Source organism: Oncorhynchus gorbuscha, linkage group LG02 (genome assembly GCF_021184085.1).
Source record: "Oncorhynchus gorbuscha isolate QuinsamMale2020 ecotype Even-year linkage group LG02, OgorEven_v1.0, whole genome shotgun sequence".
In the NCBI taxonomy this organism is placed as follows: domain Eukaryota; kingdom Metazoa; phylum Chordata; class Actinopteri; order Salmoniformes; family Salmonidae; genus Oncorhynchus; species Oncorhynchus gorbuscha.
The window spans coordinates 33,998,417-34,016,113 of NC_060174.1; the positions used below are offsets into that span (position 1 = coordinate 33,998,417).

Here is a 17,697-nt window from a genome sequence, read left to right on the forward strand (position 1 = left end):
ACTCTCTGCTAAAATAAAGGTTAAATAAATGTAATAAAAAATAAAACACAATTTAGATATTTCTAAAGACTTTAGTCCCAAATGATTATTTTTGCACAATAAAGAAATCACTCAATGAATGATGTAGCAGCCCAAAGTTGACCAGTGCAATTAGCCTACTTTCATTGAACTATATGTCATGAGATAAAGAAATAAAATGCCCTGGCAATAAAACACTATGGGTCATTCTTTCATACCATATCTATGGAACGAAAGATCAAACATAGCAAATGTTAGAGCATTAATACAATATGAGTGACCTACATAGAGCAGTAATCAACACGTTATGACAAAGCCATCCTCTTTCATGGAGAATAAGTTGGATGTGAGCCGCCAGACCCAAGGCTTCACATTTGTTAAACCTTCATCTACTCTGTTTACCAAACCAAGTCTGACTCAAATGGGTCACATACCATCAGTAATGACATATCTCATTGTCCTCATACCATGCAGGTACAAGTGTGTGTGTGTGTGTGTGTGTGTGCGTGTGTGCGCGTGCGTGCGTGCGTGCGTGCGTGCGTGTGTGTGTGTGTGTGTGTGTGCGTGTGTGCGTGCGACAGAGAGAGTTAGTTCACAGTCTTGCTGGCAGTGAATTATTTTGAAGAGATATGTTCTGACTCATCACTGAAGTATTTTCTGGTTAATGCTGTAACTTAGATGGGAGGACCTGTGTTTTATTCCCAGGCTTATATTAGTCCTTAGTAGTCATATATCATTGTCTTACCAAACTTAGTTGAGGTAGGTAATGCTCTTATTGTAGCTCTGCATAACTAACTAACTTGAATGTAAATACATTTTTGCTTGTATATTTCATGCATTCAATTGGGGGAGATTAAAAATGGAAGTAAATGGTATCTACATCAATATCCTAAATACAGACCATCTATTCTAAAACTCCCCCACATGATTGGAGAAGTAATCTCAGCCAACCAACCACTGCCGATAGGGTGGTTCTGACAAGCTACAGTGAGCTCCAAAAGTATTGGGACAGTGACACATTTTTTGTTATTTTGGCTCTGTACTCCAGCACTATGGATTTGAAATGATACAATCACTATAACAACAGAATATATTTCTAAACACTTTTACGTTCATGTGCATACTACGATGATTACGGCTAATCCTGAATGAATCGTGAATAATGATGTGAGAAAGTTACAGACACAAAAATTATACCCCCCCCCCCCAAAATGCTAACATCCCCTATTATTGTAATAGGGTTAGCATGTCTTGGGGGTATGATATTTGTGCATCTGTAACATCATTATTCACGATGAATTAAGTATTATCCGTAATCATGGTAGCATCTACATTAATGTTGAAGTGTTTAGAAACATATTCTATTCTTATTTACAATAAAAGTGACTCCAAAATGATACAATACATTATTTACCGTTCATTTCTGTTGGGCACAAAAATATCTGAAACACAACCAAAACAAACAGCAAATGCATCCAACAAGTTTGTAGAGCTACTAGGAATATGGGACCAAATACTAAACTTTTGATTACTTTAATACACATATAAGTGAATTTGTCCCCAATACCTTTGGTCCCCTAAAATGTGGGTCCTATGTTCAAAAAGTGCTGTAATTTCTAAACAGTTCACCCGATATTGATGAAAATACCCTCAAATTAAAACTGACAGTCTGCACTTTAACCTTGCAGTCATTGTACCATTTCAAATCCTAAGTGCTGGAGTATAGAGCCCAAACAACAAAAAATGTGTCACTGTCCCAATACTTTTGGCGCTGACTGTATACATTATGTATATTGTTTGTACATTTGGTTGTTTATTGGTTGTATATTGCTTGGTTGTATTAGTCAGGGTTTCAAGAGGGGCTTTCTTGCCTGCGTAGTGGTGTGACAGACCATTACAGGAAGCCTCATAAAACCATGCTGTCTCAGCAGAGAGCGGGGTGGGTGTTGGAGTGTTCAACCGAAACCATGGCCAACTCACTCTGATCCTCATCTACCACAGCCACATGGTTCAGTCACCAACTCACCCCAGTCACCAAGAGACACATTCTTTAATAGATTCAATAACAAAACCAAATCAATCAAAACAAAACAACAACACAATGATACAAGGCATCCTTCATCATTATCATCCAGTGCTAACCGTAACACAATTCTCCATCAACTATCCTCTCTAAAACTACGAAAACAAAATCAACAAATGGAGAGGAAAAACCTTTAGGGAAAAAATACACAGTGAGGTATGTCATGAAATAAATAAGAACTTTACACTATATGGCCTGTCTCCGGCCTTGGAACAGTATTTGTTAAAGGAGGCCCACTTTAAGGACACACTCCATAAATTCTCTTTTCCCTGTGGCAAAACATGAAACACAAACATAATTAACTTAAAACAAAACATCAGTGTGTTCCTGTTCCTTTTCGTTTTCGGTTGTCATACTTGTGGTTTGCATACCAGATTGTCACCTTCAGAAAAGTGTCAGGGTGCACTTTTTAACGGTGATCGAAGTTACAGATGATGCCTTTAACTCGTAGATCCAGTGCAACAGGATAGCCGGAGTTTCAGAGATACCAAAGAGAGTGTCTAGGTTAGGGGTTGGGGTCCAATCTATTTTCCTTCATAGTAAATGTGTCAAGCGATACTGATTGTTTTTCTATCACAAATGTTCTCTCCTTCCTCCACCACATCCTCCTTTCTGTCCCCTTCCTCCTTTCCTCATTCTCTCTCAGAAGTCCATGGACATCGATCTCTGCTGAGACATCTCACAGATGGATCTCATGCTCATCCCTCTGCGTACATACACATCACACTTCCCTCCTTCCACCTCCTCTTCTTCCTCCTCTTCCATCACCCTATCCTCCCTCCCCCTTACCCGGTCCACCAGGCCCTCGCCTCCCACCAGTCCTACCTGTTTCATACTAGGCCAGCTCTTCTTCCTCAGGCTGCTGTTGACGCCTCTCAGAGAGGGTAGGGAGCCTGGCTGACCCTGGGTGAACTCGCACCGGAAGGGAGGAAGCTCCATGGATCCTATGCCCACAGAGGACGCACGTCGGCTGGGGTTGGCGGAGGCCTGGGAGCCACAGTGGTGCTCATGGATGCAGCGGGAAGTGGTGGAGGAACGTCTCAGAGCGTTGAGAGACTGGAGTTCTTCTGGTAGGTCTATGTCCGTAGACAACGCCTTAGGATGACAAAGACAATGATAACCATCTTCATACAGTGATCATCGTCATCATCCTCCTTACCACCGTCATCATCATCATCATCATCACTACTTTATAAACTAAGTGAAGTAAAGCAAAGTAAAATACAAGATTAAAACATCAGTAGCATAATAAACTACACTGAACAAAAATATAAACCCAACATGTAGCTGAAATAAAAAATCCAAGAAATGTTCCAAAAGTACAAAAAGCTTATTTCTCTCAAATTTTGTCCATACATTTGTTTACATTCCTATTAGTGAGCATTTCTCCTTTGCCAATATAATCTGTCAAGAAGCTGATTAAACAGCATGATCATTGCAATTGGTATGCTAACTGCAGGAATGTCCACCAGAGCTTTTGAGGAGGAGTATTTCTGTAATTAAAGCCCTTTTGTGGGGAAAAACTAATCCTTATTGGCAGAGCCTGGCTCCCCAGTGGGTGGGCTAGTGCCCTTGCAGGCCCACCCGTGTCTGCACCCCTGCCCAGTCATGAAATCCATAGATTTAATGTATTTCAATTGTCTGATTTCCTTATATGAACTGTAACTCAGAAAAATCGTTGACATTTTTGCATGTTGCGTTTTATATGTTGGTTTGGTAGATATCATTAAGTCTTGATGTTAAACCCACCTTCTCTCTGAGTGAGAAGAGTTCGTAGTGCGGAGGTTCAAACACTTCCTTGAAGTCCGCTCGATTGAAAAGGGCACTCTTCCGCGCCACCACCTGTTAACATACAAGGGATAGGATCCCACAAGCGGGATAGACGCCTTATTTCTCTCGACGACCCAGACCCATGCCACTCGTAGAATAGCAAAATGCTTCATTTTACGAATTTTGTTCATTCACACACAGACGATTGATTGCCAAACATCATTTGTAATATTTGTCAACATTTGGTTGCTACACACCTTCTTGCGTGGCTGTTTGACCTGCACCAGTATGGAGATGACGAGGAGGAGGAGGACGAGTCCTGTAGACACACCTATAATTGTCCCATGGGTCTTAGTAATGTGATGGAATATACCTTTTGGCTTCTTCTCTACAGAGAGACAGAGAACGAGGGACTTAGGGTTCCGATAAAAAGTTCGGATTGTGGATTTCCTGCTCATTCACTGCTGATTCTGGGAATCGTCCAACAAAAATGTGTTTTTCCTCTTGATGTGAGATATGAAGATGATATTATGAAAATATAACACAGTATAACATGACATGTGTCTCACCTTTACAGTTGCTCTCGTCCCAGGGAAAGACACAGTTCTGCACCCCGTTACACACCAGAGAGTTGTTGATGCACATGCTACTGTGACAGAAGAACATGTCACCTGAACACGGGGCTGCAAACACACACACACACGCACACAGCACACACACACAAATCATTTTTTATTTATTTGATATGACGAGTAAGCACAGTTATGCTACACTGCATGAACAAAAGTATGTGGACACCTGCTTGTCGAACATCTAATTCCAAAATCAGGGCTTTCCCCAAGCTGTTGCCACAAAGTTGGAAGCACAGAATCATCTAGAATGTCATTGTATGCTGTAGTGTTAAGATTTCCCTTCACTGGAACTAAGGTGCCTAGCCCGAACCATGAAAAACAGCCCCAGACCATTATTCCTCATCCACCAAACTTTACAGTTGCCACTATGGATTGGGACAGGTATAGTTCTCCTGTTCTCCTGCCATCCGCCAAACCCAGATGGTTGAGTGTGATTCATCACTCCAGAACGCGTTTCCACCACTCCAGACAATTCTTGGCATAGCAGATGATCTTAGGCTTGTGTGTGGCTGCTTGGCCACGGAAACCCATTTCATGAAACTCTTAATGAACAGTTATTGTGCCGACGTTGCTTCCAACGGCGGTTTGGAACTCGGTAGTGAGTGTTGCAACCGAGGACAGACAATTTTATGCACTACGTGCTTCAGCACCAAGAAGACCCGTTCTGTGAGCTTGTGTGGTCTACCACTTCGTGGCTGAGCAGTTGTTGCTTCTAGACATTTTCACTTCACAATAACAGCCCTTACACTTGACCGGGGCAGGTCTAGCAGGGCATACATTTTACGAACTGACTTGTTGGAAAGGTGGCATCCTATGACGGTGCCACATTGAAAGTCACTGAGCTCTTCAGTAAGGCCATTTTACTGCCAATGTTTGTCTATGGAGATTGCATGGCTTTGTGCTCGATTTTATACAAAAGTCAGCAATGGGTGTGGCTGAAATAGTCGAATCCACACATTTGAAGGGGTGTCCACATGCTCTTGTATATATAGTGTATGTAAACCTATAGCATAAGAGAAAAACAAATCTGAAACAGCTATGTGAAGTCTCAGCTACAAGAGGATACAATTATGTTACAGTTTGTTATACTCGCTTTGGTGCTATTTTCACAAGTATGTGGTGAATTTGTAATGCCCCTGTTGCATGTTCAGAATGTTTGATTGTGCATTAGTTGGGGTTTCACACATCTTTCAACACTGAGTCATTCATGCAAAATCATTCATCAGTGATTCATGCAAATGTTTTCTGTGAAATACCATGAGAACATTTCATTCAGTCACCAATGCATCAGATAATGATAGGCTCACCATTTAGTTATTTTAACTACCATTAAAGCCAATAGCAAAAAATACAAGATACACATTGCACAAGTGTAATTTTTGTAGTGCTGAAGGGAACCATGTAGTAGATGGTAAATATATGCCATATAGTATTGGTTATCATTTGATATGCACCATTCAGTACATATAGTACATAGGACAAATCCTCAGAAATAGGGGTGTTGTTAAACAGTTGGCTACTTTCTATTTTATATTTTGTATTTTTATTTAACCTTTATTTAACTAGGCAAGTCAGTTAAGAACAAATTCTTATTTCACAATGACGGCTACGGTAAAAACACGGTTTGTAAGCCCTTTCTGCCAGTGGAGGCTGCTGAGGGGAGGATGGCTCATAATAATGTCCAGAACGGAGTAAATGGAATGGTGTCACATTTCTTTTGGTTTTCATGGGTTTTTATATCATTCCATTTACTCCATACCATTACACTATATTCCAGCCATTATTAGGGGCTGCCCTCTCTTCAGCAGCCTCCACTGATTTATACTCAATGGAACATTGTACAAGATCACCTTTTCTACGTGACTTGTCAACTAATACAGTATCACCTGTTTCTCAGCTTACAGTGTATCAATGAAATTCAGATAATGAGTGGAATATATTGTTATCCAACCCAGGTATTTCAGCAGTGCATTTTATACTACACTATAATTACAAATGGTAACACATAGTGGAATAACAATATATTCCACTCATTATCTGAATTTCATTGATACACCTGAGTCACATCCATATATGATTTGGTTTAACCTTCAAACGTAAATTGATGTCAAATTGATACATTTATGAGGTAGAAATATAGAATTTGACAGTGTTCAGCAGTTATCAAACTATATACGTTAACTAGGCACTACATCATTTTGGCTCAGTAGTTACCAGTTTTGAGTAGTTTGATAAAGTGATAATTAATTGTATTGTTAACAAATTACAAGATAATTATATCAAAAGTAAAGTGAATATTGAATTTTGAAAAGCAGATACTTAGATTGAATATGTATCTACATAAAAAGAGTGATTTGGTGCAGTGAACAAGTGACTTTGTTGCACTCAGTCAGTTGAAAATGTCCTTAGAGTTTTGAAACATCAGCCATTTCGGTGATCTGTTTTGATTTTTGTGCTTAAGAGTTGTGAAAATGTACCACATACTTGCAAACAAATCAAAAAAGTGATTTTTTTTTAAGTAAGTATGAGCAATAGAAATACAGGAGAGGTACAAAGAGGTAAAGTGAGAGAGACACACAGCAGATAAGGATGAGATGAAAGAGGGAAAGGGGAAGCATAAGACAGATTCAGGGAAAGAGTGAGCCTGTGAGGGACAGAGAGAGGTAGAAAGAGTGATAGAGGTAAAGTGAGTGGCTGATGGACTCACGGTAGGCCAAACAGGTGAAGAAAGGGGTGAAGAGAAAGACAGAAAGAGCGTGATGGACTCACGGTAGGCCAAACAGGTGAAGAAAGGAGTGAAGAGAAAGACAGAAAGAGCGTGATGGACTCACGGTAGGCCAAACAGGTGAAGAAAGGAGTGAAGAGAAAGACAGAAAGAACGTGATGGACTCACGGTAGGCCAAACAGGTGAAGAAAGGAGTGAAGAGAAAGACAGAAAGAGCGTGATGGACTCATGGTAGGCCAAACAGGTGAAGAAAGGAGTGAAGAGAAAGACAGGAAGAACGTGATGGACTCATGGTAGGCCAAACAGGTGAAGAAAGGAGTGAAGAGAAAGACAGGAAGAACGTGATGGACTCATGGTAGGCCAAACAGGTGAAGAAAGGAGTGAAGAGAAAGACAGAAAGAACGTGATGGACTCACGGTCTGCCAAACAGGTGAAGAAAGGGGTGAAGAGAAAGACAAAGACGTGATGGAAGTAGCATGAAGAGAAAGACAGGAAGGCTGAGTCTGCTGCCTGAAGAGAAAGACAGGAAGAACGTGATGGACTCATGGTAGGCCCACATCCTGACCACGCCGTGAAGAGCATCCCCTGAGTCTGTCAAGCATTACGTCAGTGGCCACGGTACTGCAGAACTTGGCCTGCAGCGACCGTGATGTCACAGTAAATAAACAATTCATTAAAACGATAAAACATGATGATATGACAAACTAAAAGTATGACAACAATAAACTCACTATCACATGCATCACTGCACCAGCTTTATTCCGATAAGTAGTTCATGTTGATTAGTGCTAACTCTCCTCTAGTTTTATTATGAATGTGTACAATGTGGGAATGATATGTATTACTGCATAGTAGTGAGTGAGCGAGTGAGTCAGTGAAGGAGTTCTCATTCCAACTCCTACCTTGAGGTCCTCTATGGCACTGCTGCCGTCGTACACAGCCACAAAGTTCTTCTTACACTCGTTCGAATTCTCCAGCTGATACTCCAGAAACCGCAGGTAGATCTGACCAAGAAAAAAGGGAGAGAGAAACAGATGGATGGAGGGAGGGGAGGGAGTTGTTAAAGAGGGGAGATATAGATATTTAGATATAGAGAGTTGAGACATGTCATTGAGGTGTAATAGACCTTGAAGTTGGGCGGAGCTCGTATGGTCCAGATACAGTCGACCGCCTGGTCAGGTTTGACTTTGTCCTCCTCCTCCACCTGACCGGACCGGATCATACCATCAGCTCCACTTAGCTCAAACTGGCAGTCTGACAGATAGGGGGGGAGGAGAGAGAGGGAAAGACAGGGAGAAAGGAGAGAGAGGGAAAGACAGGGAGGAAGGAGAGAGAGGGAAAGACAGGGAGAAAGGAGAGAGGGAAAGACAGGGAGAAAGGAGAGAGAGGGAAAGACAGGGAGAAAAGGAGAGAGAGGGAAAGACAGGGAGAAAGGAGAGAGAGGGAAAGACAGGGAGAAAGGAGAGAGAGGGAAAGACAGGGAGAAAGGAGAGAGAGGGAAAGACAGGGAGAAAGGAGAGAGAGGGAAAGACAGGGAGAAAGGAGAGAGAGGGAAAGACAGGGAGAAAGGAGAGAGAGGGAAAGACAGGGAGAAAGGAGAGAGAGGGAAAGACAGGGAGAAAGGAGAGAGAGGGAAAGACAGGGAGAAAGGAGAGAGAGGGAAAGACATACAGGGAGAAAGGGAGAGAGGGAAAGACAGGGAGAAAGGAGAGAGGGAAAGACAGGGAGAAAGGAGAGAGAGGGAAAGACAGGGAGAAAGGAGAAAGGAGAGGGAAAGACAGGGAGAAAGGAGAGAGAGGGAAAGACAGGGAGAAAGGAGAGAGAGGGAAAGACAGGGAGAAAGGAGAGAGAGGGAAAGACAGGGAGAAAGGAGAGAGAGGGAAAGACAGGGAGAAAGGAGAGAGAGGGAAAGACAGGGAGAAAGAGAGGTGATAGGGTGGGATGAAGAAACACATATGATCTTGTTAAATCAAGTTAAATAAAGTGTTGTATTATTGATATCTAGTTGAAGAAGTGGTTAAAGTGTTGAGGAATTACCTGGAATAGGATTTAATATTCCTCCCACGTGGAGGTGAAACTCTGGGTCTGAACATAATAAAAAAGCTGAGGTCAATGTTTGCTCCTAAGATGTGTTACCTACAGTAAAGTGCTAACTGTGGTTGAGGTAAATTATGTACTGGACCGTGATGCCTAGATGTGTTATGTTGGATTGAGTTATCCACTCCCTGCAATGAAAGTGTGTGTTGTGGTTCATTAGCTGTGGTTCAGGTAAATTACTTGCGGTAAAGGTAAGTATAGAAGTGTATTACCTGTGTAAAAGGTGTGTTGTGGTTCATTAGCTGTGGTTCAGGTAAATTACTTGCGGTAAAGGTAAGTATAGAAGTGTATTACCTGTGTAAAAGGTGTGTTGTGGTTCATTAGCTGTGGCTTAGGTAAATTACCTGCGGTAAAGGTGTACTGGACCCTGAAGCCCAGTCCCTCCAGCTCCTCATCACTAGAGAAGCGGATCCAGATGAATCGTCCGCTGGAGAGCACCAGGCCTGGGCTGGAGGAGCCACAGAAGCGGTTGATCAGAGGAGAGAAACTGAACGGACCATCTCTCACCTCGATGTGGTCAAAACGACACTCAAAGGATGGCTCAATGTAAAAGATGTCATCAAACAGAAGCTCAATCCTCTGACGGGGCAGGGCTGGGAGGGGAAGGAGAGTAGATGTCACTATTTGGCCAAGGTAAAAAGGCGCTCTGTGTCAAAATATGTAAGAGTTTTAATCCATGTGTGTGTGTGTGTGTGTGTGTGTGTGTGTGTGTGTGTGTGTGTGTGTGTGTGCGTGCGTGCGTGCGTGCGTGCGTGCGTGCGTGCGTGCGTGCGTGCGTGACGTGCGTGCGTGCGTGCGTGCGTGCGTGCGTGCACGTGCGTGTGTGTGTTACCTTCCAGTATGTAGAGGCACTCCTTGTTGGGAGGGTAGATTTTAGGGTAGTTTGGAGAGCTGAACTGCCCCCCATTGATGTTTCTGATCCAGGTGCCACACTGCCGGGCATTCTGGGAAATCTTACCCACATTCTGAGAGTCTATGGATGCCATGGAAAAAACAATCACACACCACACACCAGGAAGTATTTATTAGTACAGTGTCACAGATATTATTCAGGTGTAGAAACAGCTTGATTATGAGGGTACTTCTATATAATGGGGATGACTCCAAAAGCACTGTCTTAGTTTGATTTCCAAACTTGAAATTAACACACATGAATTAACGTATGTATTCCTTGAAAGACATCACATACTCAACCGATCACAACTGAGTTTCTGTGACATTTATCAAATGTGACAGACATAAAATATACTGAACAAAAATATAAACGCAACATGCAACAATTTCAAAGAATTTACTGAGTTACAGTTCATATACGAAATCAGTCCATTTAAATAAATTCATTAGGTCCTAATCTATGAATTCCCAGATAGCTTTTAAAAATAGGCCTCGGGGTCTCGTCATGGTATTTTTGTGCATTCAGATTGCCATTGATAAAAAGCAATTGTGTTCGTTGTTCGTAGCTTATGCCTACCCATACCTTAACCCCACCGCAACCATGGGGCACTCTGTTCACAACGTTGACATCAGCAAACCGCTCGTCCACACACCGCTATACACGTGGTCTGCGGTTGTGAGGCTGGTTGGACGTACTGCCAAAATCTCTAAAACGACGTTATGTCAAAGAAATGAACATTACATTCTTTGCAACAGCTCAGGTGGACATTCCTGTAGTCAGCAGGCTAATTGCACGCTCCCTCAAAACTTGAGACATCTGTGGAATTGTGTTATGTGACATAACTGCACATTTCAGAGTGGCCTTTCATTGTCCCTAGCACAAGGTGCACCTGTATAATGATCATGCTGTTTAATCAGCTTCTTGATATGCCACACCTGTCAGGTGGATGGATTATGTTGGCAGATTTAAAAAAAATGCTCACTAATAGGGATGTAAACACATTTGTGCCTGTGAGAGAAATTGCAAGATTATGTTATAATACTTCTGTTGCATCAAATGGTTGTTTTATTCGACAGAATAGAGTATTCGTATAGCTTTTGTGTGTGTGTGTTCTACTGAGGATGGGCCTCTGGGAGATAACACTGACAGAGAAGATGTACGATGTCTTTGGGTGATAAAACCTAAAGAGCATTCCAGAGCATGAGTTTATGTTTCTGTTCTATATGGTACCAGGGAGACATGGCTCCAGTATGGTCGAGACACTGGTCTCTATACAATGACAACTGTTGACACAGCAGATACTGTCTGCTATGTATTATAGGTATCTTTCATACAAATCTTAACCTTGTGACCCATTCTATACATCTGTTGTTCGTCATGTAGGTTGAAAAGTGGGTGTATCTTTCCTATGAAAGATCTCAGTAGCCTTTGTCTCGCCGCTCTCAACGGATCATTAGAAACGGTGATTCGTCGACCAGCCATTGCTATTGCAAAGCTCTCACTATTAAAGATTTAGTGTAAGTATAACTCTGACTTGTGTGATAAGTTTGTCTCTCCTCATTTGATAGTAAAGAAATGAACCACAACATGCCCAAAATTTGTGAGAAATAAGATTTTTGTGCATATGGAACATTTCTGGGATCTTTTATTTCAGCTCATGAAACAAGGGACCAACACTTTACATGTTGTATTTATATTTTTGTTCAGTGAATTAAAACAAACATTCACCCTAAATAGAACCCATTTCTGCCATACAAATGAGATCACACCCACCTTTGGTTTTCTGTGCCAATGCAAAGCCTTCCTCTATCAGAAAGAGAGCTACCCAGACTGGATGGGGGTTGAATAGGGCATAGAGAGTAAATCAGGAGAGAGAGAGAGAAAGAGAGAGTTTGAGGGATAAAAAATAAAAAGACACTCTGAAACGCGAGGACCATCAGCGGCACAGCTGCTACTGGTGTTTTACAGAGTGTGTGGAAAGAGACAGCGCACTGAGGGAGCTGTCACTTCAGCATCACTGGGCCGCTTGCGCACTGAATCACACGGTTTTGTACCACGAGCTGATGTGGGCATCATGCGCTTCTGACTAATGTCTGTCAACTGAGCATCCATTGCTGATGAAAATGAAATGGAAATGGATACACAGACAGCATGCAGGCGCGCGCGCAAACACAACACACACGCAAACAGAGGCTGACCAGCAAAACAACCACACCAAGAAAGAGGCTGACAAGACAGTTGGCACACACACACCCACACCCAGTTTAAACTCACATATGTACATCTCCTCCTCCGCTCAGTTTCCTCACAGGATGGCTTGCTAGGCTACAAAGCTTTTCTTCGTTCCTTGCTTTCTTCCTTTAATACCCGCCTCCTTTACGCTTACCGGGGTAAAACGTTATAATCGACCACAACCACAACTTTCCTCGTAGAATGCAATTGACACTACATCGCCGCTGATAAGACACTGCTACGTGATTGTGTTAAAAGCTCTAAATATAGACATATACAATGTAATTGATCAACGACTCCGAATCCTTGTCATCTCAAATAATGAAAAAAACTTAACGGAAACCATCATTATCCAAAACTGGCTACTTGTTCAATAAAAATCCCACGAAGTGATGAAGTCCCTGTAATATTGCTTCCTTATGTAGATGGGCATAGCCTTGTTTTGAGAAACATGAAACTAAAAGTTCTGTTTAATTTGTAGGTTCAGCCATTCAGAGAGACTCTCTCTCTCGGAACTAGCTGACTGCGGCCCTTTTTAAAGATTGGACACTGCTGGCGCAGGCACCGCAGTCGCTCATCGCGCATGCACCCCCCCCCCCCTCCATAACTCCCTTTACTCCTTCGTTTTTTCCGAGCGTTTGATAACCAACTTTCGTTATTTTTGATTTGATTGTTTAATTACCAAATAATCATGTTTTCAATTGTTTTTGTTTCAGCAGTGTCTATCTGTCACACACACACACACACACACACACACACACACACACACACACACACACACACACACACACACACACACACACACACACACACACACACACACACACACACACACACACACACACACACACACACACACACACACACACACACACACACACACACACACACACACACACACACACACACACACACACACACACACACACACACACACACACACACAGGATGTGCCAGAAGCACATTGTTCTTTGTGGGTTATTATGCATCTATTACACTCAATTCAATTTAAGGGGCTTTATTGGCATGGGAAATATGTTTACATTGTTAAAGCAAGTGAAATAGATAATAAACAAAAGTGAAATAAACAATACAACATTTACAGTAAACATTACACTTACAAAAGTTCCAGAGGAATAGTACGGCTATGTACAGTGTTGTGACAATGTGCAAATAGTTAAAGCACAAAAGGGAAAATAAATTAACATAAACATGGTTTGTATTTACAATAACGTTTGTTCTTCACTGGTTGCCCCTTTCTTGTGGCAACAGGTCACAAATCTTGCTAATGTGATGGCACACTGTGGTATTTCACACAATAGATATGAGAGTTTATCAAAATGGAAATTGTTTTCAGATTCTTTGTGGGTCTGTGTAATCTGAGGGAAATATGTGTCGCTAATATGGTCATACATTTGGCAGGAGATTAGGAAGTGCTGCTCAGTTTCCACCTACTTTTGTGGGCAGTGAGCACATAGACTGTCTTCTCTTGAAGCCAGGTCTGCCTATGGTGGCCTTTCTGTTTATAGTCAAAGATTTCCTTAATTTTGGGTCAGTCACAGTGGTCAGGTATTATGCCTCTGTGTACTCTCTGTTTAGGGCCAAACAACATTTTAGTTTGCTCAATTTTTTTTGTAAATTCTTTCGAATGTGTGTAATGATCTTTTAGTTTTCTCATGATTTGGCTGGGTCTTATTGTGTTGCAGTCCTAGGGCTCTGTGGGTATGTTTGTGTTTTGGAATAGAGCCCCAGAACCAGCTTGCTTAGGGGACTATTTCTGAGATTCTCTCTGTAGGTGATGGCTTTGTTATGGAAGGTTTGGGAATCTCTTCCTTTTTGGTAATTGTATAATTTAACAACTCTTTTCTGGATTTTGATAATTAGTGGGTATCGGCCTAATTCTGCTCTGCATGCATTATTTGGTGTTTTACATTGTACACAGATAATAATTTGGCAGAATTCTGCATGCAGAGTCTCAATTTGGTGTTGTTTCCATTTTGTGAATCCTTGGTTGGTGCACTCTCTCTCACTCTATCACACTGTAATAAACATACACACCAACACCACTGTACTGTTCAAGACTACACTGACTGCCTCTTCTGAACTGCTGCTGGCATGGGAGGCAGTTCACTCTTACATCCTTCATTAGTATACAGTGGTTCCTCCTTTAAAAGTTGTGCCATACTGCGGCACACCTTGCGGGCTGCCGCAGCATTCTGTGGCACGTCATTTAATTGTCGGGCATTTTTTCTGTTACTGCAAGTTATTGCTAGTTTGACCACCAGAGGGCATCTTTGAAAAGCATTGTATTGTATTCCGTATTGGTATTACCAGAGAATTTAAAACCTTTTTTGTAATAACATAGTATATGGGACTGATTTTAAGAAATTTGGCTTAATTAATTTGATTAATATTATGCTGTTTCTATTCAGAGAATAGCGAAAAACGAAACCCTCAGGGTTTACATTTGGATGGAATGGAAAATATGGCGCTGTACAACGGGACGGCCGGGAGTAGGCTACAGGTTTGCGCCTGCACTTTCTGTCATTTCCCCAAGGTGTCTGCAGCATTGTGACGTATTTGTAGGCATATCATTGGAAGATTGACCATAAGAGACTACATTTACCAGGTGTCCGCCCGGTGTCCTCCGTCAAAATTATTGCGGAATCTCCAGCTCCATGCGCGTTCCATTTTCTTCAGAGGAGAATGTCAACTGCCACGAATGATATATCATCGATAGATATGTGAAAAACACCTTGAGGATTGATTCTAAACAATGTTTGCCATGTTTCTGTCGATATTACTTAAAACCTGTTAAGCCTACCCCCTACTTTTTCGAACATTCTGTTAAAAATCGCGCAACATTTCAGCGTCCTGCTACTCATGCCAGGAATATAGTATATGCATATGATTAGTATGTGTGTATAGAAAACACTCTGACGAGTTAAATCACGGCTGTGACTAGAACAGAGCCTGTGTTTCATCGAAAAGCGCAAGAAAAACTGATCACCGAAAACTGGGAAAAATATCCATGCGCCACTTGCATGTATTGTCTATGGGAAACCAAATTACATGGGGCTGAGATTGCAATTCCTACAGCTTCCACACGATGTCGCCAGTCTTGTCAATTGCCTGTTTTTTCCTGGATCACACACTTTTCATAGATCGATATTTAGGGTATATATGGACCAATTTAATCGAAAAAAGACCCAATAGTGATGTTTATAGGACATCTAGGAGTGCCAACAAAGAAGCTCATCAAAGGTAATGAATGTTTTATATTTTATTTCTGCGTTTTGTGTAGCGCCGGCTTTGCTAATTATTTTTTTTACGTCCCCTTCAGGTATTTCGGGGTGTTACATGCTATCAGATAATAGCTTCTCATGCTTTCGCTGAAAAGCATTTTAAAAACGAGTGCTATTAGATCAACAGGTTAAGAGGTTAAGCCTACCCCTTACTTTTTCAAACATTCTGTTAAAAATCGCGCAACATTTCAGCGCCCTGCTACTCAGGCCAGGAATATAGTATATGCATATGATTAGTATGTGTGGATAGAAAACACTCAGACGTTTATAAAACTGGTTAAATCACGGCTGTGACTATAACAGAACGTGCGTTTCATCGAAAAGTGCAAGAAAATCTGATCACTGAAAATGGAAATAAATATCCATGCGCCACTTCCAGGAATTGTTCAAAGTGAACCGAATTACACGAGACCGAGGTTTCAGTGCCTACAGCTTCCACACGATGTCTAGAGTCTTGTCATTTGATTCAGCTTTGATTCTTGGTCAAACTGAATCAAGGGAACCGATTCCCTCCGGTCTCCGACCGGATGTTTTGGTCGAGCTCTCTTCAGACATCTTTTCGAGATGGGACAGCTATAGAATTTATCGCCTCCTGATGAATTTTATCGCTTATTAACGTGTACTAATACCTAAAGTTGCATTACAAAAGTATTTCGAAGTGTTTTGTGAAAGTTTATCGTCGACTTTTAGAATTTTAAAAAATGACGTTACGTTATGAAACGCTATTTTTTCCGTTTATCACACAGTCTTCATAGATCGATATCTAGGCTATATATGGACCGATTTAATCGAAAAAAAGACCCAGTAGTGATTATGGGACATCTAGGAGTGCCAACAAAGAAGATGGTCAAAGGTAATGAATGTTTTATATTTTATTGTGCGGTTTGTGTAGCGCAGAATATGCTAATTATTTTGTTTACGTCCCCTGCGGGTCTTTTGGGGTGTTACATGCTATCAGATAATAGCTTCTCATGCTTTCGCCGAAAAGCATTTAAAAAATCTGACTTGTTGCCTGGATTCACAACGAGTGTAGCTTTAATTCAATACCCTGCATGTGTATTTTAATGAACGTTTGAGTTTTAACTAATACTATTAGCATTTAGCGTAGCGCATTTGCATTTCCAGAGCTCTAGATGGGACGCCTGCGTGCCAGGTAGGAGCAAGAGGTTAATATTATGGTGTTTCTATTCCATGAAAAAAAAAACTCTGAGTTTCCGTTAGGATGGACAGAAAATATGGCGCTGTACGTGACGCTCTGAATTGTCAGATTGTCCGTTTGTAAATTCAGACTGTTTCGCTCTCGGAGCGCACACTGGACTTTCCGGCTGAGGAGTAGGGTTGATTGGAGTGTTCTAACCTTACACCGGCAGTCAAGCACTCAAGCTAATGTCTGCTAGCTTGCTAGCTACTTCCAGACACACTTGAGACCACACTGACCAATTTACTTGCCCTAGCAGAGCTGGTAAGGCTGTTTTCGTGTTAACTAGAGCATTTGTGAATGTAACTGTGCTGCTGGAAACAATTTCATTTAACTTTTTTGCCAACATTTACTGACACCAGCCATATTCAACGGCTGTTGAGTTCTCGGAAATTAATTATTCTGCACTCTGGTACACTCAGATGAGAGTGCTCTGAAATCGGTGTAGATAGCCAAAGCGAATTTATGAGAACTTTAAGAACGCACAACGACTATACCATTTTGCTAAGCTAAGAATGACGGGAATATTCAAGTCAACAAACGTTGGGTTAGATAGATAGCCTATAGTTAATATACTGGCAAGTTTGATGTATAACTACGAACTTTAGGTAGCTAGCTAACATACTAACATACATCTTGCTGTAATGATATGCTATGTGGTTCGTAAGGAGAGCGTAGCTAACAAATTGTCAGCGAACATAACGTGTAAGGTAACTTACTTGAAAAGTCATTCCTTTATTAC

General features: G+C 41.5%; 1 protein-coding gene across 1 annotated transcript; it reads right to left on the minus strand.

Annotated features, from left to right (window-relative positions):
- Positions 1–1,927: 1,927 nt before the first annotated feature.
- On the minus strand, positions 1,928–12,970 carry neto2b (neuropilin (NRP) and tolloid (TLL)-like 2b). Its single transcript, XM_046290748.1, has 13 exons — positions 12,495–12,970; positions 11,994–12,050; positions 10,158–10,298; positions 9,670–9,918; positions 9,266–9,313; positions 8,355–8,482; positions 8,131–8,232; positions 7,786–7,863; positions 7,645–7,738; positions 4,441–4,602; positions 4,129–4,259; positions 3,851–3,943; positions 1,928–3,196 (listed from the first exon to the last, which is right to left on the minus strand). Exons 1-13 carry the CDS (start codon positions 12,502–12,504, stop codon positions 2,744–2,746), a joined length of 1,746 nt encoding a protein of 581 aa, XP_046146704.1. The 5' UTR covers positions 12,505–12,970; the 3' UTR covers positions 1,928–2,743.
- Between the last annotated feature and the right edge of the window lie 4,727 nt (positions 12,971–17,697).